Raw genomic sequence first — 26,142 nt, 5'->3', positions numbered from 1 at the left:
GGGCGGCACAGTGGCTCAGCTGGTAAAGGGTTCGCCTCACAGTTCTGAGGTCCCGGGTTAAATCCTGGACCCGCCTGTGTGGAGTTTGCATATTCTCCCCGTGCCTGCGTGGGTTTCCTCCAGCCACTCCGGTTTCCTCCCACATTCCAAAAACATGCAACATTAATTGGACACTCTAAATTGCCCCTAGGTGTTATTGTGAGCGCACCAGTTTGTCTCGATGTGCCCTGCGATTGGCTGGCAACCAGTTCATGGTGTGCCCCGCCTCCTGCCCGTTGACAGCTGGGATAGGCTCCAGCACTCCCCGTAACCCTCATGAGGATAAGTCACGAAGAAACTGGATGGATGAATGGATGGTACCACCAGTTTTGTCCACGAGCGTATATAACGCAAGTACCTCACACAAGTGAGAACAGCTGAACATTGAGACCGGGGCTGAAGCAGGCATTGCGATGAACAGAATCTTGACGTGTCCTCGAGCCTCCTCTGTCTGCCTTTGCTCTCCTTTAGTTGACATTGCTAACTTCCACTTAATAACATGCTGGCTTGTTACAATTTCTGCCTCTTTCCTCCCTTCCTCACAGAAGGAGAGACAGCCCTCACTCCTCATCCCCTGTTGTAAGCTTGAACCAGCATGGCAGATGACCGACAGCCAGAAGACAGAGCCGCTCAGTGGGACCCCTCTGGGGGCCAGGACCCCACTGGTACCCATGGGGCCAACGGTTTCTCATCTTCATCGTACAGGACATGCCAGACGAGTGGGACACACACGACATCTGCCCCCTTCTCTGCTAGGGAGAACGGGTTCAATGGGGAGTTAATCGGCGCTCATGCTATAACTGCAGGTATGTACAATCTTTGTTCTGCAGCTCAGTAGAGGAGTTGTGGAAACCTTTACAAAAAAAAAAAATCATTGGTTTTCTGTGTGTAATCTTTTACTACATAGTTTGTTATAGAAATACAAATGTTATACTGATATTTGTGCGTGTGTGTCACACGTTGGGCTTTCTATTGGGTTTTCCAACGCACTGAGTCCCAACTCAAATCACATGCTGTTATTAAACATCCCATAATTACAATCTCAAAGCTGTTTCTCTACCCCTCAACCCCCAGCTCACCCTTACTGACACGCTGGAGACAGATATGGCGATGTACCAGTGGTGTTACCATGGCAACTAGTCACCCAGCAATTTGCTTTCCCAGACCTTTTATTCTTTTTGCCTTTAGTTCACATTAGAGCTGTTAACCATTTGCCTTCTACTTAATAAAATAAGAACCAATTCCAGCATCATATCTGTGCTCGAATTGAATCTTGCTAAAAATATTTTGGACTGTAGTTTCAATTTATGTTGTTTTCTTTTTTAATTGTTAGCAGTACCCAGATTGAATCATGATATTTTGTACTATAGAGTAAACTAGTTATGCTATTATTACTCCCCTGATATAATGAATGATATCATGGAAACAAAAGGTCAATTTGAACAAAAAAAATGTATCTTGGCTCTCACATTAGAGACTGCTTGTCAGATGGCGGTTCTTCCTCTTCGTCTAAATTAGCCAACGTGTCCGTTAAAACAAATCCAGTGAGCACCATTGTAAACCACAGTGGACTTTATCTACATTACACTGGAGAAAACGGTGCATCACTAGAACATTTTATGCATCTGATATCGTGTTATGCAGATAACCCTTAAATGAATAATCGTATCGTTGTTTAGTGAATTTAACTATTCTTCTTGGAATGTGGTTGTTTATTTGAGGTCTAATTAGAAATACACATCCCTAATTTTTTCGAGCCACTTATCCTCACAAGGGTCGTGGGAGTGCTGGAGCCTATCCCAACTATCACCGGCAGGCGGCGGGATATACCCAGAACTGTTTGGCAGCCAATTGCAGCTAATTAGAAATATGCCAAACAAATCGAATACTGCACTGATAGTGGGAACAAGGCTTTCGAGTCAAATATTGTCCCCAAAGGTATGTTTTCGTAACAACAGGCAGACAGTCAATTGAGACATACGGACATTGGAGTAACAGACATGGAGCAAAAAAAGCCTGCTAGTAATCTGCCAATGATAGATTTTTTTTCCACAATTCAGCAAAGGATGCAGAGTCCTCTATCATTCAGAGTAGTGAGAGTGCCTAATAGAGCAATAGTCCTGTACAATGATCATTGTGCAAAGCGTGCCAGGACTTCAACAGATGTATGCAGTTTAAAGTGACTAGTCATGCCATAATCTGGGAAAATGTGCAGATGTGCACATGGTGTAGCATGGTTAGACTACGACAGTGAGTGGACCAGTAATGTATGGTATATAATAATTGGTTTATCAAAACGTGACAACAAACGCAAGCCAAAAAATGTTTAGCATGATGCAGTTAAATTATAAGTTAGCTGTTTTAGAAGTTAATTGCAAGAGGGAAGAAGCTGTTGGATTGCCTGCTAGTTTTGGTTTGGATTCTTCATTGTTTGTTTGCGTGGTGGTGACTGGTTAGAGAATCTGCCTCACAGTTCTGAGGTCTGGGAGTTCAAATCCCTGCCCAGCTTGTGTGGAGTTTCCATGTTCTCCCCAGCCCTGTGTGATTTTTCTCTGGGCATTCCGGTTCCCTCCCACATCCCAAAAAGATGCATTCATTGGAGGCTCTAAATTGCCCGTAGATATGACAGTGAGAGCGGTTGTTTCTGTTTGCCCTGCGATTGACAGGCAACCAGTTCAGGATGTACCCTGCCTCCTTTCTGAAGATAGCTGGATAGGCTCCAGTACTCTTGTGACCCTCATGGGGATAATTGGCACATATAATGAATGGATGGATGTTTGGTAGCTCCTCCCTGAGGAAAGGAGTTGGAAGAGCTGCTGACCAAGCTGTGAAGGGTCTTACTAATTAGAACAATAAAACATGACTCGTATTACAGTACAACTTTTGGCTTCCTTCATTAGCCAGCAAAGGTTGACCCCTGTGGATCTTAAGTGCAGCTTCCCTCTTGTGGTTTCTTCAGTAAAATGCATTCCATTTTGTTTCCATTGCTCCAAGAAATAGCTGACTACATAGTCTAATTTTTATGAATGCTGGATCAGGAAAACTCCACAAAATCAACAACATTTTCAAGAAACAATCAATTGACTAATCAATTTTTATTTCCATAACTGGCCCATAATACGACGTGACTCCAACCTGTTGTGGATAACTGCAGAGAATTGCTGACACTCGATAATCCTCCAGCCCTCAGCGGTCTGAGAGTCAGCTCTTCAGATGCAACAAGAACCTCTAAAGGACTAAATTGACCCTTGTGTTAAGCCTGGAGCTCACCATGTTTCCTTTTTTTCTTTTCGCCTCAAAGAGGGCGAGAGCAACATGTTAATGACTACTTTTGCAAAATGTGTTAATATTGTAGTAGATGTATCTATCCACTTTCCAAGGCACATATTCTCACCAGGGTCACGGGTGTGCTCCAGCCCCTCAAAGCTATCTTGGGGGAAGAGGTGGGGTATACCCTGGACTGGTTGCCAGGCAGTCACAGGGCACATAGAAATAAACAAGCATTCACACTCACAATCACACATAGGGGGTAAACCCTTGCAGGCACAGGGAACACATGAAAACTCATTACAGGTGGGGCTTGGATTTTGACCCCAGCTATCAGAACTGTGAGCCAGATGCTCTAACCGGTTGTCCACCATGCGGCCTAAATATAAAATAAAAAAATATTTCATATCATTGCAATGTAATGCTATGTACAGTTTGAATGCTGCTCTTAAATATAGGGAGAATCAAATTTCACTCAACCCGAAAATGTATTGCATATAAAAGTAAAAAAAAATGCTATTAAAGATCAAATGTAAATGTGTTGAGTTTCAAAGTTAAATACAACTGAATTGTATCAGTACATAGCCAATGATTCTTTTCTGCACCACAGCAGGGAGCCTGTGTACCACTGCCACACTCTGAGAATCACAAATCTACATTGTTTAAACGCTTAATACAACACAGACTATGATCCCAAAATACAGGTGTCAAACTCAAGGCCTCGGGGTCTTATTCAGCTTGCTAAGGTAAATCATGCGTGCCGACCTAAAGTTTCTTGCTCAAGTCTGTAATAAAACTTGCCAAACTATGTTCAGTTTTCATAACAGTGCAACAATTCAAGCATGTTCTTTATCAAACACCATTTTAATATAAATGGAACCAGAATTTTAAAAAGTATTCCCCCTAAATTCAGATTTCAAATGAGTTATCTATCAATTCGTCGTGTGTAGGTAATAATGTTATGAGGCAGTTTTGCATGTATATGATTTCACAGTTACAGTCAGGGTTGACTAATAAAGCCCCTTTTTGCAAGACAGAAAATTAATTATAGGCAGCAAAATGTTATTAGATCATCAATGTTGTGGCTACTAAGTGTATGCACCAACAAGGATTCGGGGGGATGTAAAATACCATAAATAGTCATCTTCATATTTGGGCATCTGGAACATCACTGGTACCAATTTCACAGTGGCTCAGCATTCTGTTGTCAAGGAAATAACTAGCTTTACTTATTTTGGATGTTGACTGGGTTTGTAAATGAAGATGTTGAGGTTCTCGCGCAGTGAATGGGTTGGATAGGATTCGAAATGAGCTCATTAGAGGGACAGCCAAAGTTGGCTGTTTCGGAGAGAGCAGACTTTGATGGTTTGGACATGTCCCGAGGCGAGAGAGTGAGTATATTAGTAGAAGGGTGCTCAGGATGGAGCTGCCAGGCAAAAGAGCGAGAGGAAGACCAAAGAAAAGGCTGACGGATGTCGTGAGGGAGGACATGAGGACAGTGGGTGTTAGAGAGGAGGATGCACGACATGGGCGTAGCTGGAAAAAGATGACACGCTGTGGGGACCCCTATCGGGACAAGCCGAAAGGAAAAGAAGAAGGATGCTGACTGGTTTTGTATCCAATGGCATTCAGTGCGTGCGTGTGTTTGTGTGGCACTCTGTTTGTGTGTTTGTGTTGACTCTGGACTTTTAGTTGTAGTCCCTGCCTTGAGATTAAACATTGTGATATCTATCACAGGTCATAGATGCCTTTTTGTTTTCTTTAGGACATTATTCATTTTCATTGCAAATATGTTGCAATCTTACCGTATTTCTGACCTGAGTATGATGCAAACTAAAGCAAATTTGTTCATCATGCATTTTATAAACAAAGCAACTCAATGTGCTTTACATGATTAAAAGCATTGAAGTACAAATAAATAAAAACATTTGAAAATAAAAGTACAATTAAAACAGTGTACAGTGCATGAAATATAATTTCAAAGTTGAAGTCGTCTAAAACCTATTAGAAGAAAGAAGTTTTTAACCTGGATTTAAAAATATTCACACTTGGGCCTGACGTCACCTCTGTTGGCAACTTACTCAATTTTTTTGCACCATAATAGCAAAATGCTGCTTCACCATGTTTGTTTTGGACTCTGCGCTCCGCTATTTGACCCGAGTCTGTCGATCTCAGAGCCCTACTCGGTTTGTATTCCGTAAGCATTTCTTTCTTGTATTCAGGACCTGAACCATTTAGTGATTTGTAGAGCAGTAGCAAAACTTGAAAATCTATTGTAAACCTGACTGGAAGGCAGTGCAAAGACTTTTGAATTGGAGTTATGTGGTCTGACCTCTTCTGTTCTGTTTGCTCTGGTCAGGACCCAAGCTGCAGCATTCTGAATGAGCTGTACCTCTTTATTGCTCTTTTTGGGGGGTCCAGTCAGAAGACCATTACAATGGTCAAGTCTACTTGAGATAAAACCCTTTATGACCTTCTCCCAGTCAACTTGACACATGGAAGCCATTACTCTAGACATGTTCTTCAGATGGTAAAATGGAGTTTTATTAATTTATTTGATATGACTGTCAAAGGTCAGGTCAGAACACCAAGGTTTCAGGCTTAGTCTTTGTTTTTTTATTGATAGTGAGTCCAGGTATTTACAAAAAGCAATCCACTTTTCTATATTGCCAAAAACACTGATCTCACTTTAGTTGTGGTTTAGTTGAATAGAAATTTGGCTCATCCGGTTCTTTATCTGCTACAGACAATGGGAAAACACCTCAATAGAACTGTAGTCATCTGGAGACACTGCTACATATAACTGTGCATCATTTGCATAGCTATGATAGTCAAAATTAAAGCTCTGGAAAAAGTTGACCCAAGGGTAGCATATACACACTGAACAGCAGGAGACGGAGTTGGTTTCTATTTCACGTGACATATTTGTGTTGGATAAATGCTGACCCAGGCAGACCAGGCAGGTTTTTCTCACTCCCAGCATGCTTTGTGGAAGTGACACTCTTTTTATTTTATTATTATTATTATTATTTTTTTACACTATGATCAATTTGTGCACGGGAAGTTACCGTTACACACCAAACCTTAATTTTGATGTAAAAGACCGATTTAAAAACAGTATCACTGTGAACGTTCATGTGCTAAATGTTTCACTTCGTGTGTGTGTGTGTGGGTGTGTGGTCCTTTTCATTATAAATTACAACCATAGACAGTTAATATTTGACAAAGATAGCTGGGTATGCATTTAAACTAGCTCAATTTAGACAGCAGGCAAAAGCGCAAACTGGATCCAATCTGGATAAAACTAGGTTTGATATTTACAGGCTCTGACCCTGGCATTACCTAGCATTCCTGTTTAATATAAGTGTTGTATCAGAATAGATTTAATATATTCCAGGAAAGATGTATTCAGAGGTTGCTTAGTAACAAAATTATTGGTGGATGTTGTAGGGTAATGGGTATGTAACTGGGTTCTATTGAGTGTCCTCCTTACAGTGTCCCTGTAAGTGTGCATGTGTGCGTGTGTGAAGCAAACTGTCATAACTGCCTGTTGCCATGTAGAAGAATGGTTCAAAATTACTGGTAGGACTCTGAAATACTCAAAGGCCAAATACTGTACTATTGTGAATGAACATCATTAATTATTCATTTGAGAGTGTCCATTTTTCGAGGGGGTGGGGTGACTGCCTTTCGGCAAAAAGTCAGCTCTGACAGCCTGCGGCTCCCCACAACTCTGAACAGGATCAGTCACTGGTTTGCACAGGGGAAGTACGTTAGAAGTGAGTGACTTCATCCAAAGGAAAAAAAAAACATTTATCAGTGTAGTTTTGTAGATAGCATTTCCTGTTTTAAGGTCATCCGCTTGTTGTGGTTTCTTGTTTATGATTGTTCCCATTGAAAAAAATATATATCTGGTCATCATCACTGCTGTTCAAGCATTGAAGTATAGTCCAAGAATATTCAATGGTATAATTAAAAAAAAAAAAAAAAAAAGAAAGAAAATAAAAACACAAAGGCACACATTAACTTCCAAGACATTAAAGATTAAATTCTTCATAGGATAACATCATGGTAAGAAAACTGGGAATTATACTTCTAATAGTAATAATAAAAATCCAAAGTCTAATGTAGTGACTGCATTTTTTTAATATCACTTAGCGCATTGTTTCCATTTATGTTTCTGTGTTCAGAACAAGTGTCTGCAAGGATTGTGCAGGAAGTGACTGCAGAGGCAGTGGCGGTGCTAAAGGGAGAGCAGGAAAGTCAAAGGTTGCCTTCAGGTTTGCCACATACACAAAAAATATACATCAGCGACAACATTATAGGGTACACTCCCACCTAAGAAGAGGAAATACAAGAGCTGTGTGAAAAAGTTTGCCTTTTAAAGACAGTTACTTTTCATGGAGCTCTTTTATTGGATTTCATGTCTGAAGGAGGAGTAAACTAACAAGGCATGTTCAGCTTGGACAAAAATTAAATACAGTTATTAGCACACTATCTTTGATCCTTGTTAAAGGCAACAATAGATCCAAATGCTATGAAATTAAATGCAAACTGCAAGGCGCTCATCATGGTTCTCCATATTCAAATGCAGTTGAAGACACCACCAATTTACCTCCGTCGCCGCCTCCTTCACCTGCCGCAGAACAATTTGGGCCTCTTGAACAAGGTAAGCCAAAATGTTACAAGTGTGCATTGTATACAACGAGACGTTCTGTCTCCAATAGATACTTTTTCCTCCACTTGCATCATCAGCAAATTGGAATTTGCTGAGATCTTTGGGATTACTCTGTCCCAACAGACCATCCAGACTTCATAATGAGTTAATTTTCATTCATTCTAGTCCCAGATTTTCTCCTGCTCCATCCTCTTTATTTTGAAACAATGACACAGATTGTCTCCTGAACATTTTTCATTTGTCTCTAAACAAAAGAATGGCACAATCACCATGTAGGACTGGTTTTAATAATTTTCTTCCATTTGACCCTAACCTACATATCACTCTGTTACTCCACATACTAATATGAGAGCCTTGTTATTGTCCTTGTTACCTATCTCTTCGTGGTGTTTTTTTGTTTGTTTGTTTTTTGGCAGCTGTCAGTGTTTTCTGTATGTGACTCTGGGTTTTTATGACCCAGCACTGTAAACGCGACTCATGGTGAAAAGAGCATCTGTGACTCAAGTCTTCAGACATGTTACAAAATATGAATATGATTGAAGCCGGTGAGAATCAGTTCTGTGAGTGTGTTCTTCTAAATGTTAGGGGACTGGTGGGCAATTGAGATATGGATTTGTTTGACAGTAACTTTGTTATCAAGCCTTATTATCCACCAAATGTCATATTGTTCGAAATCATCAGAGAGGTTTGTGTTTTTTGGGTTCAAAGGGACCCTAAAAAGCGACATACTATAGAGCAAGATTGGTTTATGGCAACAGCATTCAATTTGACACGTTTTGTTATCCCAGACAATAGAAATTGTGCTCTGTGTTTTGTGTTTTAGTATTGTTGGTGTTTCATTACCTGATTTTGCATATCTCACCTTGCATTCATATCATTGTTTAGCTAAGCAATAGAGGTATATAGTCGCTTTTGTTTTTAGCACATATAGCTGGCCTGATAACCTTGTCTCTAATAAGTTGCTAGTTAGTCATTTCATCAGTGTTTTTGTGTGTCATGTCTTTTATGTAACCCCTTTCTGATTTCCTTGAATTTTATTTACCAATGTTAAATTTTCTTTTCCTAATATTTCCTGTCAACTCTTGTATAGAAAATGTCCATTTTAAACCCTGGCTTAACTGTTACCATTGATGTTTCTTTTGCAAAGCTTCTGGTAAGACGAAAAGTACATCTAAAAAGCAAGGTCAAGCAAGAAAGAAACATTTGTGTAACCTCTAAGGTCCAAATCAATAGAATTCCAAATGCTATGACTTCAGGGTGATTGGACTTTGAAGCTACACAAGTTGTCACGAGTCCCGCATTATAATTCTGTACATTACTGATATTATTTCTAGCTCAAGATTCAATATGTCCATAAAATTTGTAAACTGAACAATTATTCAATCTCACCAAATAAATATTCAGATAAAAAAATATTACATGAATAAAATCATAGAAATACCCATTAGTGAACATTTTTGTCAGCTATTATATTATGCTTTATTTTTGTATTGTTACATTCGGGGATAATAATAATGCCAACTCAATTTTAAAATGGACATTTTTGTTTCAGATGTTCCGTTTTTTTCCCCTCCTTGACATCCTCTTTTATTTATTCCTCATTGTGCGTGTCCAGATTTCCCTGCAGTTCTTCTCCTTGTGTCTGTCTTGTTTGTAGATGTAGGGGATGAGGAGGAGGCAGGCCCTCTCCGCCGCTTCCAAAATTCTCGGGAGAGGTGCAAGTTCCTCGCCCCCTCCATCTCAGTTTCTGTGCCTGAGGACGACCCCTACCACTCCGACGAGGAGTACTATGAACACCCCTTGTTCAGCCCAGAGTGGACGCACTCGGGCGCCCGCCCCATGGGGCAGGCTGTGGTCTTTAGACAGATTGAAGGTGAACCAAGCACGGTTCCTTTTTTCCGTCTCTCAACCCCTTCGTTCCTTTTCCTTTTTGAACCTCTCCCTCATCTGTGTTGTGCCTTGGTCCCAGCATTTCTCCTCCTTCCTTCTCTCCATTCATCACTTGGTCCGTCATCTTTGTTTGTTTGTATGTCTTTGTGATGTCCATTTGCTGTAAATCTGAGAGATTTCAGATTTGTAAACCATCACATTCTTATCATTTACGTCTCCCGAAAGCATTGCTACCTGTGTTTGCAATCATGTTTAGTTCAACACACTGTAGGGGCATTCCAATAAAGGAGGACAGCTCTAATGAGATTCCGTCAGTGGACAAAGGAATATGTGACTTAAGGTGTTTTTGGTGGCTATAATAACAGAATAATATACCAATCAATTAACAGTTGAGTGACCCAAGGCTTACAAAGGTCAAATGACCTACCCAAACACATGCTGACAAACGTGAAAAAAAATAGCATCAGTCTGTTGCTGTTGTCTCTTGTTTACTCTTTAGTAATGTGTTTGGCTTGGTGGATGCGTTTTATATTGATCTGGAGTACAGCTTTTTTTTTTATCTTCAACAAGACTTTCCATACTTTATGTAAAGTAAATTGGATGAGGCATGGTTGGATGTAAAAAAAAAAAAAAAAAAAAAAAGGAAAGCATGACTGATCTTTACAGGACCATAAGGACCTGCATACTAAATAGTCAATTAGAAGTGCCAGACTTGCTGAAAGCCAATATAGGGTAAAAATCATAGAACAAGCAATACACCATGCCTACGTGTGATGTATGTGTGATCACTTTGGATCATCTCAAAGTGTCTCCCCATTGGTTATGTTTTCACACTGCCCAATTCTATGTTGCCTGTAGTCTTAATGTGTCCCCCTCTCATCCTGTTTTTTACGAAGAAGAGACCATGGAGGCTCTTACAGCTGAATACGAGGAGGAGGTTGAAGAGGAGGAGGAGGAGGATGAGGAGGAAGAGGAAAGTGCAGAGGCAGCTCTTGATGAGCAGCAATGGAGCGGGGAAGAACCTGACCTGGATAGCCCTGAAGCTTATCTTGTAGAGCAGGCAGAGGCCATAGACAAAGCCCAGGATCTAGAACTGGTGCTGACAGAGGCAGCTAGTGCTCCGACAGAAAGCTCTATGGACAGAGAGGAGGATGAGGATGAGAATGAGGATGAGGAGGAAGCAGAGGATGAGGAGAGCCCTGAGTCAGGTGTGTCCTCCTCTCTGCGCTCACTGCCTGCATGTTACAGCTTGTCCACTCTATATGAATGCCAGATATGTCAAGGGGCAGGAGAATTTCAGCATTACTCAGGTGGAATGGCAAAACGTGGGCCCCATGCACTGCTGTCTGCAAGGCAACACAGGCTTGTTAGTGGAAAAAGCCACAATACCTTAAATTTAACCCGTTTATACTGTTATCATTGTTATGCCTGTGTTTTCCTTATTGTTGCTGTTGTTTGGGGCTGGCTCTTTTGTGCTGGTATGATTACGTGGTGCACCCGCAATCATCCTTTTGATCAGCAGCTATGAGCTTCCAGGATTGTCATTATGTTAACACCGATGGCTTGGTGCTGGGATGCCAGTGCATTGCATTTATGCAATCTTAAACTATTATTTCATTCATCACTCATTGGCAGATGATGGGAGGGGATTTGATGTTGGGTCTCATTTTCCACAAATTTTCTACATCCTATTTAATTAATCCACATTTATCAAAAGACCAAGTCATCTGGTTTTATTTTTCTTCAGTTAGTTTCATATAGTATTTCATATAGTATTTCTGCAAATGTTATTGAGATGATTTGACATATGGTAGTTATTGTCAACAAGCATGTTCATCTGATAAAAAACATGTAAACATTTTTAGATATTCGCCCCTTAATTTTAAAAAGAATCACTGACATTTAATGTTGCAACATACAATAATGTATTGCATGGATTTCCATTCCACGAATGATTGTTTGTTTTTCATCAGTCCGCCTGACAGTTGCCACATGCCGGTACTATCATATACCATGCCATATTTCTATCCATCTCTGACTTGGTGGACCTCATTCTTTCGCCGTTCTTCAGTGATGGCCATATCATTGTGCTGTAAGTTTCTGAGGAGAGCTTTGCCTGTTTTCCGCTTTCCCGGTACTTGGCCAAAATGAATATCATCGCATGCCAACGCCTTTCATATTGTATTCATAACAACCAACTTACAGATGTCCTTTTCAGCTGTGAAGATGGACTTGGAAAAACCTGGAAGTGAGAAAAGTGGTTCCATGAGCCCAGACAGCATCGGATCAGAGAAACGTCCAGAAGAGGGTTTTGAGCAACATGCTCAGGGGTTCTTTGCTGGAGAACGAGTCGTACCTGAGAGTCCCACTATGGATATGCTGTTGTCTACTCCTCCAGAGGTTCAAACTGAAGCCAAAGAATCTGCAAAGTCAATCACCCTTCAGCCTATTTATGGTGAGCCTCTGACAGTGTCAGAGAAGCAGCCATCTGTGGAGGTAGTGGAGTTCAGCAGCCTTGGTGCCCCCTCTGATTTCTCTTCGATGGGAGTCAAACTTGAAGGAGGAAACTCTACAAGTGATGCAATGTCAGCGTATTTTGAAACATCAGCCACTGATGCTTATGTCTCCCCCCAGGTTAAGGGTGAGGGTTATTATGAACTGAGCAGAGTCGGTGAAGAGAAGAATGCTGTTGATTCAAAGTCTCAAAAGATTGGGCCACCAGTGACGGGGAGTTGTGAAATGCAAAATAAAGACGCTCAAGATTTCTCAGTTCCTGACAGGGGGAACGAATGCAAGCTTTCCCCTGGTAAACTGGCTTTGGAGCAAAGAAGCTACTCCCTAAACATTACTATTGGAACAATGGATCAAAGTGGCCAAGACCGAATGAGGAATTTTTCACCTCTGGCCATGGATATTATGACCCACACTAGTGGCAGTCTCGATGAGTCAGCAGATTACCTCCCAATTACTACTCCCTCTGGAGAAAAGCCATCTCACTTCCCTCCACTAATTCTGGAGACTGCAGCTTCAATCACTTCTGATTCCTCATCTCCACCAAGGATGGTTGAAGCCATTTCAAACCCCAGCCCTGGACAACAGTCACCTGAATCCCCTGAGTCACCCCATCAGTGTGAGACCAGCCCTAAACATAACACAGTCATGACCCAAGACTTGCCTGAGATCCTAGATCTTGCTGGGTCCCGTTCTAGGCTTTCATCTGAAAACACTGACACAGAACTAGTACGGAGAAAATCATTTCAAGCCCTCCCTGATGACCTGCTGGCTGACTTTGTCTCAGGTGAACAAAGTCCTGGAATTAAAAAAAGTGACAGTCAGCTGGAAGAGATGGGCTATTGTGTGTTCAGTGAATACTCAGGACCTATGCCATCCCCTGCTGATGTGATTAGCCCAACAAAGACTTGTACACAGGTCTTCACCCCTGCTGTTCTTGAGGAGAAAGTTGCTGCGCAAGTCAGGAAACTAGCAGTCAGAGACACATCTGAGGAAGACAAGAGCCAGGCTTTAGACCTGACTGTCATTGAAGAAAAAGAGAAGAGCCAAAGTGAGAGAAAAGATTCCGCCAAAGAAGGCCAAAAGAATATAATTGACCAGTTGAATACATCAGTAATTGAACAGGTAAAACCGTCTGCCCTCCCAGGGGAATCGTTTGTGACACCCACTGTTACAGTGACTTTAGAAGAAGGTGGGAGGTCAGGAAGTGAGACAGAAAGACAAGCTAGTGGCGAAGGTTATGCTTCTGAAACTGAGATCGCTGACTATGAGAGGCAGATCCGCAAACTGGAGATGGAGGGCAGGCCTCTCAGTTTGGAGGAAGAACGTGAGTTACGTGAGCTTCGGGAGAAGGTGAAGCTGGTGCATCAGGAGGCCTATGAGGAAGTGGATGCTGAAGATGTGTATCAGTTGACGGGGGTGGCGAAAGACCGCATTGCTAGGCCTGTGAAGACTTCACCAACTTCGTCAGTGGAAAGTAATATTGATGATGATAAACTACTTTCGCCAGTGCTCTCACCATCCAAGCTTAAACAAAAAGAACTTTATGGTTCCCCTAAAAGAGCACCATCACCAGTGATAGCAGTAACCAAAGAGGGCACACAGAACTCTGATAAAAAAGCAAGAGAACAGAGTGATGAAGAAGCAACAGCGGGAGAAATAAAGCCTGAGAAAGAGGAGACAGAGAAGAAAATAACAGAAAAGACAGAAAAGAAACTCAATGAAATAAAAGAAAGAGAAGAGAAAGAAAGGAGAAAAGGTGAAGAAGATGCAGCGGAGATGATTCAAAGGGAAGAAAAAGACAACGCACCAATGAGACACACAGAAGGACAAGAGAAGGAGGAATGGGAAACTAAAGTAAAGGAAGAGGGGATTGAGAAAGAAAAGGAAGAGGCAAATAGAAAAGAGAGAGAGAAAAAAGAAAAGGAAATAAAAGAAAAGGAAGAGGCCGATAGATTAGAGAGACAGAAAAAGGAAGAGAAGGAAATGAAAGAAAAGGAAGAGGCCGATAGATTAGAGAGACAGAAAAAAGAAGAGAAGGAAATGAAAGAAAAGAAAGAGGCCGATAGATTAGAGAGAGAGAAAAAAGAACAGGAGAAGGAAATGAAAGAAAAGGAAGATGCCAATAGATTAGAGAAAGAAAGGAAAGAAAAAGTGGACAGCGAAATGGGAGACAAGGAAGGGGCAGATGCATTGGCGGAAGAGAGCAAAGAAAAACAGATACAAATTAGAGAAGAGGGAGAGAATAAGGAAAGGGAGACTAAAGAAAAGGGAAAAAGGATTGAGGAAGAAAGGAAAGAAAAGGAGGAGATAGAAAAGGAAGAGACAGGTAAATTAGAGAAAGAAAAGCAAGGAAAAGAGGAGAAGGAAATCAAAGAAAGGAAAGAGGCAGAGAAAATTGAGAAGGAAAGTAAAGAAAAACAGGAGAGGGAAAAGAGAGAAAGGGAAGAAGCACAGAGGATTCAGGTAGAAAGGAAAGAAAAAGACCAGGAAATGAGAGAGAAGAAAGAGGCAGAGAGGACTGAAATAGAGAGGAAAGAGAAAGAGAGGAGGAAAATAGATGAAAGGGAAGAGAAAGAAAAGGAGAAAGAGGAAAGGGAAATGAAAGAAAAAGAGATGAGGGAGATTGAAGAAAAGCTGGAGCAAGAAAAGTTAGCAATAGCAAGGAAAGAGGAAAAAGAAAGAAATGAAAATGAGTTAAAGGAGAAGGAAAATCAGCTTCAGCTGGAGATACAAAATGTTGAAGAGAAAAAAATAATGGCTGAATTGGATAAAAACAGACCATCTGAAAAAGAACCGGAACAGGAGTTAGCATCTGGAGCACCTGCGGTCAAAGATGTCCCTGAGACTCGTGCTGCCATTGAATCAGTGGTGACGGTAGAAGACGACTTCATCACTGTCGTTCAGACCATCGACGAAGCGGATGAACCGGGACACAGCGTTCGTTTCTCTGCTCCACCTGAAGCCTTGTGTATACCTAGCGGGGAAGAGCAAGAGGATTACGAGGATGAGGAGAATGATGATGACGATGAGGATGATGAGGACGAGGAGTCTGTGGAGTTGGCCCAGGAGGCTGACATTGAGGCTGCCAGTTTTGAAGAGGTTTGTGACATTCCTGATACCCCTGGATCTCCTGATAGGGAAGCTCAAACAGTAGAAACAGAAGGTCAAACGGAAAGTTATGACAGAGATGAAACCACCATGGATGACTCCATCCTGGACAGCTCTTGGGTGGACACACAAGGTGAGGCCTTATTTTTTTTTTTTAACTTCAATTTGCTTTTGTCTTGTTTACACCAAGTAGTATGGTTCACTTGTGTTCCTCCTACCAAACAATTGTGTTTCGACCAATTCATGAAAAGCAAAATGAGCTCGAGTCTCCACTAGGTGTTGTACAGACCCTCGTCTGTTGATTATTTGACTTATTTCCTCCACAAAGAGCATGATATCGACTAGTCGCTAATCACATTTTTGGCTTCAAGAAGAAGTACGCTTACTAATGACTATTCATCTCCTTAAATTTTTTAAAATTGTCCGTTATTCAATCACTGTGAATTGATGGGCGGCATCGCACTCCCAAATCTGCACAGTCGAGCACGAAAAATCACGTGAGTAAAATTTGTTGTGAGTAGAAATACATAGGTATTGACGTCGCTTATTTTGTGTAGTCTCGACCAATGTTCCCGCTAAGCTGCTCCACTGCGCAATTGTCGCATGCTCTCAGCGCACCTGAAAACCGATCCAGCGCAGTGAACCACAGCCTCTGACGTCTTTTCTTTTTTTTTTTTATACACGGAATCACACGGTCTTTAAAAACGAGCTGCTGCTCAGCCTACTTCTAGTTCCGAGTTTACCTGACACCACCCCCTTCCGCTCTTAAAGGGGTACCCTCATAATTACAAACAGAACACACGCCCGCAGCATTATATCTACGGGCATGACTGGTGGACCATATCCGTAACGTTATATCTGCGGGCATGGCTGACCACACCCGTACATTTTTCAAATGTGAGTGACTGCTTTATTTCTGAATGCACTGCCTTGGTATGTGAGAGACAACCAGAATGTCCCAGGGCCAGGTGCACTGAGTGTGAGGATTGTTTTTTCTTTGCCTGGAAATCACATAACTTGACAGTCAGCAAGCCACATCAGTACACTTGTGTTTTGGTTCGATGTGAGTTTGGCATAAGAAGTGATTTTTCTTTTTTTTGTTTAGAACTGTAATGAATAAAAAAATATCAATGATGTAATTAGCAACTAGTCAATGTCAAATTGACTTTATTACATTGGTGTTGACTTCACATCTGAAGTCATGAAACCTGTCCTCTCCTCGAATGTGCTGAAGCCTTCCATTGCTGGCTGCGATCCAACAGTGGGGTACTGAAAAGTGGAATGCTGAGACATCAAATTGAACCAAACCTGTTTAAAATTGTGTTCCCTATTGAAATGTTTTTCATTTATCCAAAAACAATAACGATAATGATGGTCTGTTGTTTTTTTTTCTTGGGGTGGGGGGTTGCAGATGATGATAAGAGCATGGCTACAGAGCAGATACAGCCCTTGCTCAAGGCCCCCAGTCCTGTCAAAAAGTCCACTGTCATCCAGAAGAAGGAGACACACCAGAAGAGAACAGAGAAGCACGAGAAGCCTGTCAAGCCTAAAACTAAGGGTGGGCGAATTAAAGGCAGACTTTCCACTCCTGAACGCAAACCGCTGCACAAGGAATCTGTTTATGTCCCTCGAGAGAAGAAAAAAGGTAATTTCCTTTCTATTTGTATCACTGTTTTGCTCTCTTCACCTGTGACTCTTTTGCATGTTGTATTCCAGGATATAGGCTACATTTTAACGGCACAACTCTGTCACTTTCTAGTTGTACGTAACAGACTAAAGGTGGGAATACATTTTGCAAATTACCACTAAGTTTGCACGCAAACTTTTAATTGTGGGGTTATTTCATACTTGTCAGCTCATACAGTGTGAGCGCTTCACTTATTAAATTTATTTTCTGTCACAGGCTAGTGTAAAAATGGTTATAACTTAATTGTATCACCTCTATAATCATACAATGTTATATAACTGAATGGGAGGAACTTTTGACCATTTGTTAAAACAATGTTTTTGCTGCACATGTTAAGTGATTTGACCTTCGCTTATTGTCTTTCTGTTTATTGTGGCCCTGCAACCAATTAATATAGCTGTGATAAAGAGGACCGAGTTTACAAAAAAAATGGAAGCTCAAACTCTGTCCCCGTCCAAGAGGATTGGACCGAAACAAGCTGTCCGCCAGACCCGCTCTACCCAGCATCATTCTTGTCCTAGAAGGAGACCCACAGGTGATGCATTACTTCTACTGTTATGTCCTGTTTTTTTTTCATGTTAATGTTTTCCTTTTCATTCTAATAAAAAATCTTTTAATTTTGGCTTCATTTTTGTCTTCATCTTTTTTCTCGTTTTTCAATGAATTCTTTCTTTTGCACCCACACAGTTTTTCAATCACCCGATTTAGAATTATTTATGATGATCTATGCCATAGACCATAGATTCTATGGTCTAATGCACAATATACTCTGTATGCTTCTCTCCGATACCCAAATACAATACGTACAATGTAGTTCTTGTTTACAGGTTCCGTATTTTGGCTCCAGTTCCCGTATTTGCTATTTAAATCTCTGTAGAGCAAGGGTCTCAAACTGGCAGCCCGGCCATTTTGCGGCCTGCGCGATGATATTTTGTGGCTCCTACCTTATTATCAAAGTTTGTTAGTATGGCCCCTGAGTTTTTTTTTTTTTTTATGAATGGCACTTTCACAGTGTTGTGTATGAAGTTGACGAACCTTCCAATCACGGTGGGGTATATGGTATATGACATGACATTGATACTGGGTGAAAATTATAGGAGTGTTGCCATGGAGAGTTTAATTAGTAAGTTTGCTGTAGCTTTAGTAGTTTGAGACCCCCGTTGTAGAGCGACTCTCGAACATGGACTTTCACATGGAAAAACACGTTGGTTTGTCAGCCGATTTATCCCATTTAAGCAATAACCTATGGACTGTGTTATACAGTTGGGTTTTTTTTGTAGATTTGGAGATATATTATTCTTGCTCAAAATGTTCGTCTTCTTTGCATGAACTTTCTTTATAAATATTTTCTCAAGAGTAAGTGATACACATTCTTTCTCTTTTAGAGCAACTTTCTGACAGTCGTCAGCCACTCACCGTTGCTCGCCGATCTTGCGACAGGGCGTTGGTGAGTAAATTCCATTAGCCCCAACAAGGCAGTCACCTCTGGCACCAAGCCCATTTAAAGACATTCAGGTTATATTGTGTGTGTATTATTGATATTTTAACACTATGTAAACTTTCATATTACAATTGGCTTTCTTAAAATGCCATTTGGGTTCCCATTTTCTTTTCGGTATTCTTTCAGACTTCAGAAACTTCATGGGTCCTAATGCAGACCGCCACAAGACCAAACAGGAAAACAGGTTGACAGATATCTTGCGTGTACAAAAATAACTATAATAACTATGGGCTAATGACATGATGCAGTTAACAAACAGCTGTGTTGAGATAAAGTTATGGTTATCTTGCAGAAATACAACGTTACAGGAGAGGAAGACATTCTCTAATTTCTAACTAATCTTACTCGCTTGTTGTTGGCTGATGACAGACATAACATTAACAAAGTTTACTACTTTTAGGTAACGGTATGTTGTGTTTTATCATGAATAAAAGTTACGCACCCGATGTCAACAAATAGACACATTACATACCTTTGTAGTCCCATACAGTACGTACGATGAAACATACAGCTTAAAACCAATGCCCAATTTCTTTGGCAGGTTTTGGTTCAGGTTTCATTTTCAATGCAAATTCAAGGGAGGAAGGAAAGTTGCCATTAAAAAAACTTGTGATACACCCGTTGTTCTGCGAAATGCAAAAGTTGGTTGCTCATAACCCCAATTAGTCACAGGCCAAGTCCTTTCCAATTCAAAGCTCAGATTTTTCCAAGAATGGTCATCTTAGAGGAGTTAAGTGAAACAGACTAATGTACAGTGTGAACTAACTATTTTGCCAAGTGTTAATCAAAATGATGTTTATTTTTGTGCATCCATTTTGACATCAGGCAGGTGCATTCGATTGTCAACCGTCCTAGCACACATTAAATCATAACATCAAGTAGGAAAGTGTTCCAATAATCCAAAATGGCTCTACTGGAAACCTTAGGGCAACTGCACAGTAGCCATTGAAGGCCCTAACCAAAGGGGAAAAAGTTAAACTTTGTTTTGGTCCTTGATTTACACTCACACTGTGTTTGCATTATTTCCTTAAATGGGGCACATCTGTGTTTTGTTTTGTTTGTTTAAAGGCAGCACAGTAGATGATTGGTTAACACACAGTTCTGAGGACTGGGTTTCAAATCCTGGCCTCACCTGAGTCGAGTTTTTATGTTCTGTGCGGTTTTTCTCACTATACTCCGGTTTTCCCCCATATGCCAATAGCAGGCATGTTAGGTGAATTGAAAACTCCGAATTGCCCGTAGATGTGGATGTGGTTGGCCGTTGGTTGATATCTGCTCTGCGATTGGTTGGCGACCAGTTCGGGGTGTAACCGGTCTCTTACCCAAAAATAGCTGGGATAAGATCCAGTGCATTCGTAACCCTAGTGAGGATAAGCAGTACAGATAATGGATGACTGGAGGATTGTTTTAATCTGTTACAGATGATTAGTTTTATTATAATTGCTATAGAATTTATGCTGTGAACATAGCATCACTGGTAAGGTTTTATTTTTATTATTACCAAATGATGTATCACACAAACAATATTGTTTTGTAAATATTATTTTTGATTTTGAACAAAATGCTGTCACCGGTATTTACGATTAAATACCTCACCCCTACATAAATATCATATCATTGCATGTCTGTTCCAATGCCGTTTACTACATATTTCATATTCCAGAAATATTTGCTTGATTATTTTATACAACGGCTGTGTTGACTTCACAGGTATTGGGTTTGTTCGCAGGAGTGATTCATTTGAATTCACCGAGTAGGTGTTAAATCATCCTGTGACATTTTGCCAGCGACTATTTCACTCCTCTGACATCATAATGACAGTTATTGTGTCCAAATAACAGCATTTATGCATATCATAAATGTCACTGAAGAACACAAATTCTGACGAACTTTGTGTTTTTCTTTCTGTTTTCTTCTAATTTGTCTCTCATCCTTATCTGTTGTTGATCTCAAAGCAGCAGATTAAGCATGAGAGCTCGTTAAAATTTCAAGTTTCAGCTATTTATAATTTTTGGGTATATTGTCACCAAAAATAAAACTGAATGAATGAACTCTACAAACACAGGATCTGACGTGTTTGATGATTCATGTGGAAGCAGTTATTTTCACCCATGTCATCATGTGCCCTGTTTTGGTGTTGTGCCACTCACGCCTCCCCCCGGGACTCATTTGTCTGCCATTTCAGTGCCATGCTCAGCATATTTCTCTAGCAAAGACACACACCTTCATGTCCACAATGGTTACTTCATTAAATGGACCTCATCCATCCTCAGGATCAGTGTTTGCAACTGTCATAGCCAAGGTAAGTGGAAGGTAATGTGGCACTCTCACTGCAAGAATGTATGAGAGAAAAACAACTATGTATGTGTATATATATATATATATATATATATATATATATATATACACAGTGAAAAAAATAACCATTTGAACACCCTGCTATATTGCAAGTTCTCCCACTTAGAAATCATGGAGGGGTCTGAAATTTTCATCATAGGCGCATGTCCACTGTGAGAGAGAGAATTTGAAAAAGAAAAATCCAGAAATCACAATGTATGATTTTTTTAACAATTTATTTGTGTGATACAGCTGCAAATAAGTATTTGAACACCTGTCGATCAGCAAGAATTCTGTCCCTCAAAGACCAGTTAGTCCCCCTTTAAAAGTCCAGCTCCACTCCATGTACAGTATTATCCTGAATCAGATGCACCTGTGTGAGGTTGTTAGCTGCATAAAGACACCTGTCCACCCCATACAATCAATAAGACTCCAACTTCCAACATGACCATGACCAAAGAGCCGTCCAAAAACACCAGAGACAAAATTCTACAACTCCACATGGCTGGTATGGGCTACGGAGAAATTGCCAAGCAGCTTGGTGAAAAAATGTCCACCGTTGGAGCAATCATTAGAAAATGGAAGAAGCTAAAAATGACGGTCAATCTCAATCGCAGTGTAGCCACATGCAAGATATCACCTCATGGGGTCTCAATGATCCTTAGAAAGGTGAGGAATCATCCTAGGACTACACCACAGGACTTGGTCAATGACCTGAAAGGAGCTGGGACCACTGTGACAAGGTGACTGTTGGTAATACACTAAGATGTCAGGGTTTGAAATCATGCATGGTTCCCCTACTTAAACCAGCACATGTCAAGGGCAGGCCTGTCTTAAGTTTTCCAATGACCATTTGGATGATGCAAAGGAGTCATGGGAGAAAGTTTTGTGGTCAGATGAGACCAAAATTGAACTTTTTGGTCATAATTCCACTAACCGTGTTTGGAGGAAGACGAATGATGAGTTCCATCCCAAGAACACCATCCCTACTGTGAAGCATGGGTGTGGTAGCATCATGCTTTGGGGGTGATTTTCTGCACATGGGACAGGACTATTGCTCTGTATTAAGGAGTGGATGACTGCGGCCATGTATTTTGAGATTTTGGGGAACAACCTCTTTCCCTCAGTCAGATATTTGAAGATGGGTCATGGCTGGATCTTTCAACATGACAATGACCCGGAGCACACAGCCAGGAAAACTAAGTGGCTCCGTAAGAAGCATATCAAACCTCTCTCGTGGCCTAGCCAGTCTCCAGACCGAAATCCTATAGAAAATTTTTGGTGGGAGCTGAAACTCCGTGTTCCTCAGCGACACCCCAGAAACCTGTCTGATCTAGAAAAGATCTGTTTGGAGGAGTGGGCCAAAATCTCTCCTCGAGTGTGTGGAAACCTGTGCAAACCTGTGCAAACATTCTACCTCTGTAATTGAACATAAAGGCTACTGTATTGTACCAAATATTAACATTGGTTTTCTCCGGTGTTCAAATACTAATTTGGAGCTGTATCACACAAATAAATTGTTAAAAAAAACAGCCATTGTGATTTCTGGATTTTTCTTTTAAGATTATTTCTCTCACAGTGGACATGGACCTACGATGAAAATTTCAGACCCCTCCATGAATTTTAAGTGGGAGAACTTGCAATATAGCAAGGTGTTCAAATGCTCATTTTTTTTCACTGTGTATATATATATATATATATATATATATATATATATATATATATATATATATATAAACGCTACTGTAAACCAGCTAACCAAAGTGTCATTAGCTACGTATATATTATTTATTTATTTGTGTGTGCGTGTGTGTGTTTCACAGGATGGTAGATCACAAAGTCCCGACAAGAGAACTTCTATGCCGCGGCAAGCCTCCTCTCTTAGTCGCCGTGGATACCACGAGCATGAGGACAGTTCAACCTCCATCACCAGCTCCGGTTCAACAGCACCCCGTAGACCCACAAGTAGGCTGTCTTACCTCCTAAACCTTTTGAGCTCATAAAATTGCAAATTTGGTCGCTCCCTTGGATCCAGATTTGCGTGAATAATTATTTGTGTCCCTATTGAGTATTGAGTGTACAGTGTTGCATTGTGAATAATGCAGCGTTGCCGCCAATAGCGAAAATCTACCCTTGCTTATGGGTGCCACAAGAGGGCAAAAAAGCACCACATAAAGCCCCTCAGTTTACGTCAACTTAGTTAGTTGGCACCAGTACGTCAGAAGATGACACCAAATCAATAGAGTTTTGAGACGTGGCTTTGGACTAAGTATAAAATAAGCAAATTTGTGAATTTGCCAATCCTGATTTGTGTGTGTGATGGGGGGGTCACTGTTGAAAATTGTTTGAAAAAATTTTGCGAGAATTTATCGACAATCCCCGTCTTGATTTGTCCATTTTTTTCTTTTTCAGCCTGCCGTGCAGTGATGAGGGCAGAGCAAAGGACAGGTCGAGCTCCCAGTATGACAGGTAGCGTACATTCAGCATTGTTAGCATCTTACCACAAGGAGTTTTTTGATCACCATACTGTACCATCCCTTTGGCGGTGACATAACCCACATTTTCTCATAGTTATATTATTAACCTACGTGAACACATTTGTTGTCATAATTACACTGAATTTTGTATGAAATACACTTTTGGGACCTTAAATAAAACCATTTAACTTAAAACACTTTGTATGGCAGCAAATGAGCATTATTTCGTTTGCCATGTGATAATTATTATATAATAATAGAATCATAATATATTTTTATGTTGCTACACAAACTAGTTCATTGCATGCTGCCTGTATTCTAGAAACATCGTATTTTAGTATCGCTGTGAATGGAGGACACTCTGTATTGGACATAAATAGCTTTTCAGGCTTTATCCTTAGATTTCTCCCCAACAGTCTCAGAGCCACTGCGCTCCCGTTCAGCCCGCAGTGGCCACTCCACACCACGGACGCCCGGCTCTAGTGCCATGACCCCTGGGACACCTCCCAGCTGCTCATCATCCTCAAGGACCCCGGGAACCCCTCATTCCCTCAGCTTGATGTCCCAGGAGAGGAAGGTGGCGGTGGCCCGCACCCCACCCAAATCCCCCGCCACCACTCCCAAGCAGCTCCGAGTCATCAACCAACCTTTACCTGACTTCAAGAAGGTGCGGTCCAAAGTTGGCTCCATAGACAATATCAAGTATCAGCCCAAAGGTGGACAGGTAACAGTACCATTTATTTCATACTCTTAACACCTCTCTCTAAAACTATGTTTCTCCTTAGGGCTGTAGAAGCTTTTTTAGTCATAATATAGGATTTAGACTTTTCGTTTTACTTTTCTTTCTTTTCCTTCTTCTAGTTTTTGTTAGTATTTTACCTATCTACCATAAAAAGGAACTACTAAGATATCGATGATGCGAGAACATGCTGTGCTTAACAAATGAATGTGAGGCTCATGAAACAACAAACACTCTTAATTACCCAAATATATAACAAGCCTGCATGTACAGTCTTTATTTTTTTCAAATTTGCAATTTTACTTGGACAAGTGAAGGATGCTATTATTTCTTAGGGTATGAAATCACGAGCGGAAATTATTTTTTTAGGGGTTGAATGTTATGCTTGATTGATGTGTCATTCAGAAGCCCAGTAGGCCATGTCAAAATTTGGATATAAAAAGGTTTATTCAGTTTTAAATTCATCATTCAAAAGGGTAAGCTGCCAAGTACTCACTAATATCAAAAGAGTCTGCATTAAAGCACTTAAAGATACTGGATGGTCTCTTCATGACAAGGGGTCCAACACGTTTGTTAAGTGCTGTACGTTGGCCCATTGATTAATAAAAGCAGGACTTCTACAAAGGTTTAATAGTAAACATAATATTTTACTTATAATGTCGACTATACCAGCAAGCGATATTTTTATATTTTGCTGTTCCCACTTCTTTAATACATTCTTCAAAGTGTTAAATGGTTCCAGCAGCAGTGAGAGTTCAACTTTTCTTCTCAATTGTACTACTCAATCTGTCTGAACAAAGAGGAGTAAACCTCAGCATTTCACATCCCATTTTCATGAGCACAGTGTTTCATTGAACAATTATATTGCAGTGGTGGGTTTTTGAAGGACAAAGTCAGTGCTGCATCTGAAAGGGTGGAGATGAACACTTTGTCCGCAGCCACCAGCTCTTACAAAATCTCCCACCATGACCTGATTTAAAGCTTTGGCTTGTTTTGATGGCTTCTCTTCATCATTTTAGGATCAGATGTCCCAAGGAAACGTTGACCTTTTTTATTTATGTTTTTTTAACCATTTGCTCATTTGGAGGATATTAGTAACGTGATTGATCTTGAATCTTTCCGAGTTCTGCCACCATGCCTTAGTGAGTATGCTTTCAGACAAATCACATCACATGGTCGACCTCTAAGTGGCAGTAGTCTCCAGGAAAGGTGTCCAGGTGTCAAAAAGTCCATGCAGTGTTCAGTTTTTAAGGAGGTTGACAGATCACTGTAATGTCATTCATCCATCCATGTGCTCCACTGCTGAGTAAAGATAGTTCTGAATAACATCACTGTTCCTTTGTTTACTTTTTTTTTTTTTTTTGGGGGGGGGGTGTTATGTATCACAGATAAGAAATGTTTAACTCATGAAGCCAAACAGACTCTAGAAAAACAATAATTAAACATTCAGATTTAGTCTTCTGTGTAGTTTAAACATAACAAACACAGATTGGCACCGTCACCATCGTCACCATCCCCCTTCCGCCCATAGCAACTCCTAGTCATACCTGAAGAGAGCTAGCCCAGTCTCCCCTGAAAGACCTCACCTGGCCACTGACCTGCCACTTGTCATTGTCACCGTAGAAGCACAAGGAGCAAATAATGGCAGCTGAGGCCAAACACAAGGCCTCCTCTTGGATCTGGAACTCAGTGCTACGGGTCATCTCCTTTACTCTGTGTCTGTCAGCGGCTCACAGTATGACCTGGACCCACGGGATGCTGGTACACCTCAGCACCATACATTATATTTTAATAGCATGCAAGTGCTAAAGTTGTTGCGTATCAATCAATATGTAGATAACCTGATAAATTTTAAGTGACAAAATTTGCATTTTAATAAGGATATTGTAATGAGAGCAAATTCAA

At 40.8% G+C, this 26,142-nt stretch overlaps 1 protein-coding gene across 10 annotated transcripts in view; it reads left to right on the top strand.

The window, feature by feature from the left end:
- The window catches only part of map2 (microtubule-associated protein 2), a 78,144-nt gene that overhangs the window by 46,237 nt on the left and 5,765 nt on the right, over positions 1-26,142 (top strand). For 3 of the 10 annotated variants that reach the window (XM_061841104.1, XM_061841103.1, XM_061841101.1), the window contains exons 4-16: positions 585-845; positions 7,497-7,586; positions 7,901-7,975; positions 9,642-9,857; positions 10,771-11,082; positions 12,093-15,629; positions 16,908-17,141; positions 17,581-17,718; positions 18,569-18,630; positions 20,870-20,986; positions 22,845-22,986; positions 23,434-23,490; positions 23,915-24,222. In XM_061841104.1, the coding sequence (XP_061697088.1) occupies positions 635-845; positions 7,497-7,586; positions 7,901-7,975; positions 9,642-9,857; positions 10,771-11,082; positions 12,093-15,629; positions 16,908-17,141; positions 17,581-17,718; positions 18,569-18,630; positions 20,870-20,986; positions 22,845-22,986; positions 23,434-23,490; positions 23,915-24,222 (5,499 nt within the window). In that variant the 5' untranslated portion in view covers positions 585-634. Of the gene's footprint in view, positions 1-584; positions 846-6,944; positions 7,086-7,118; positions 7,378-7,496; positions 7,587-7,900; positions 7,976-9,641; positions 9,858-10,770; positions 11,083-12,092; positions 15,630-16,907; positions 17,142-17,580; positions 17,719-18,568; positions 18,631-18,810; positions 18,869-20,869; positions 20,987-22,844; positions 22,987-23,433; positions 23,491-23,914; positions 24,223-25,860; positions 25,999-26,142 lie in introns of those variants that run through there. The other 7 variants (XM_061841099.1, XM_061841100.1, XM_061841107.1 and 4 more) reach the window with 6 other exon arrangements.

The sequence above is a fragment of the Syngnathoides biaculeatus genome, chromosome 14 (assembly GCF_019802595.1).
Source record: "Syngnathoides biaculeatus isolate LvHL_M chromosome 14, ASM1980259v1, whole genome shotgun sequence".
In the NCBI taxonomy this organism is placed as follows: domain Eukaryota; kingdom Metazoa; phylum Chordata; class Actinopteri; order Syngnathiformes; family Syngnathidae; genus Syngnathoides; species Syngnathoides biaculeatus.
This window is presented reverse-complemented; position numbering and strand designations above follow the sequence as displayed.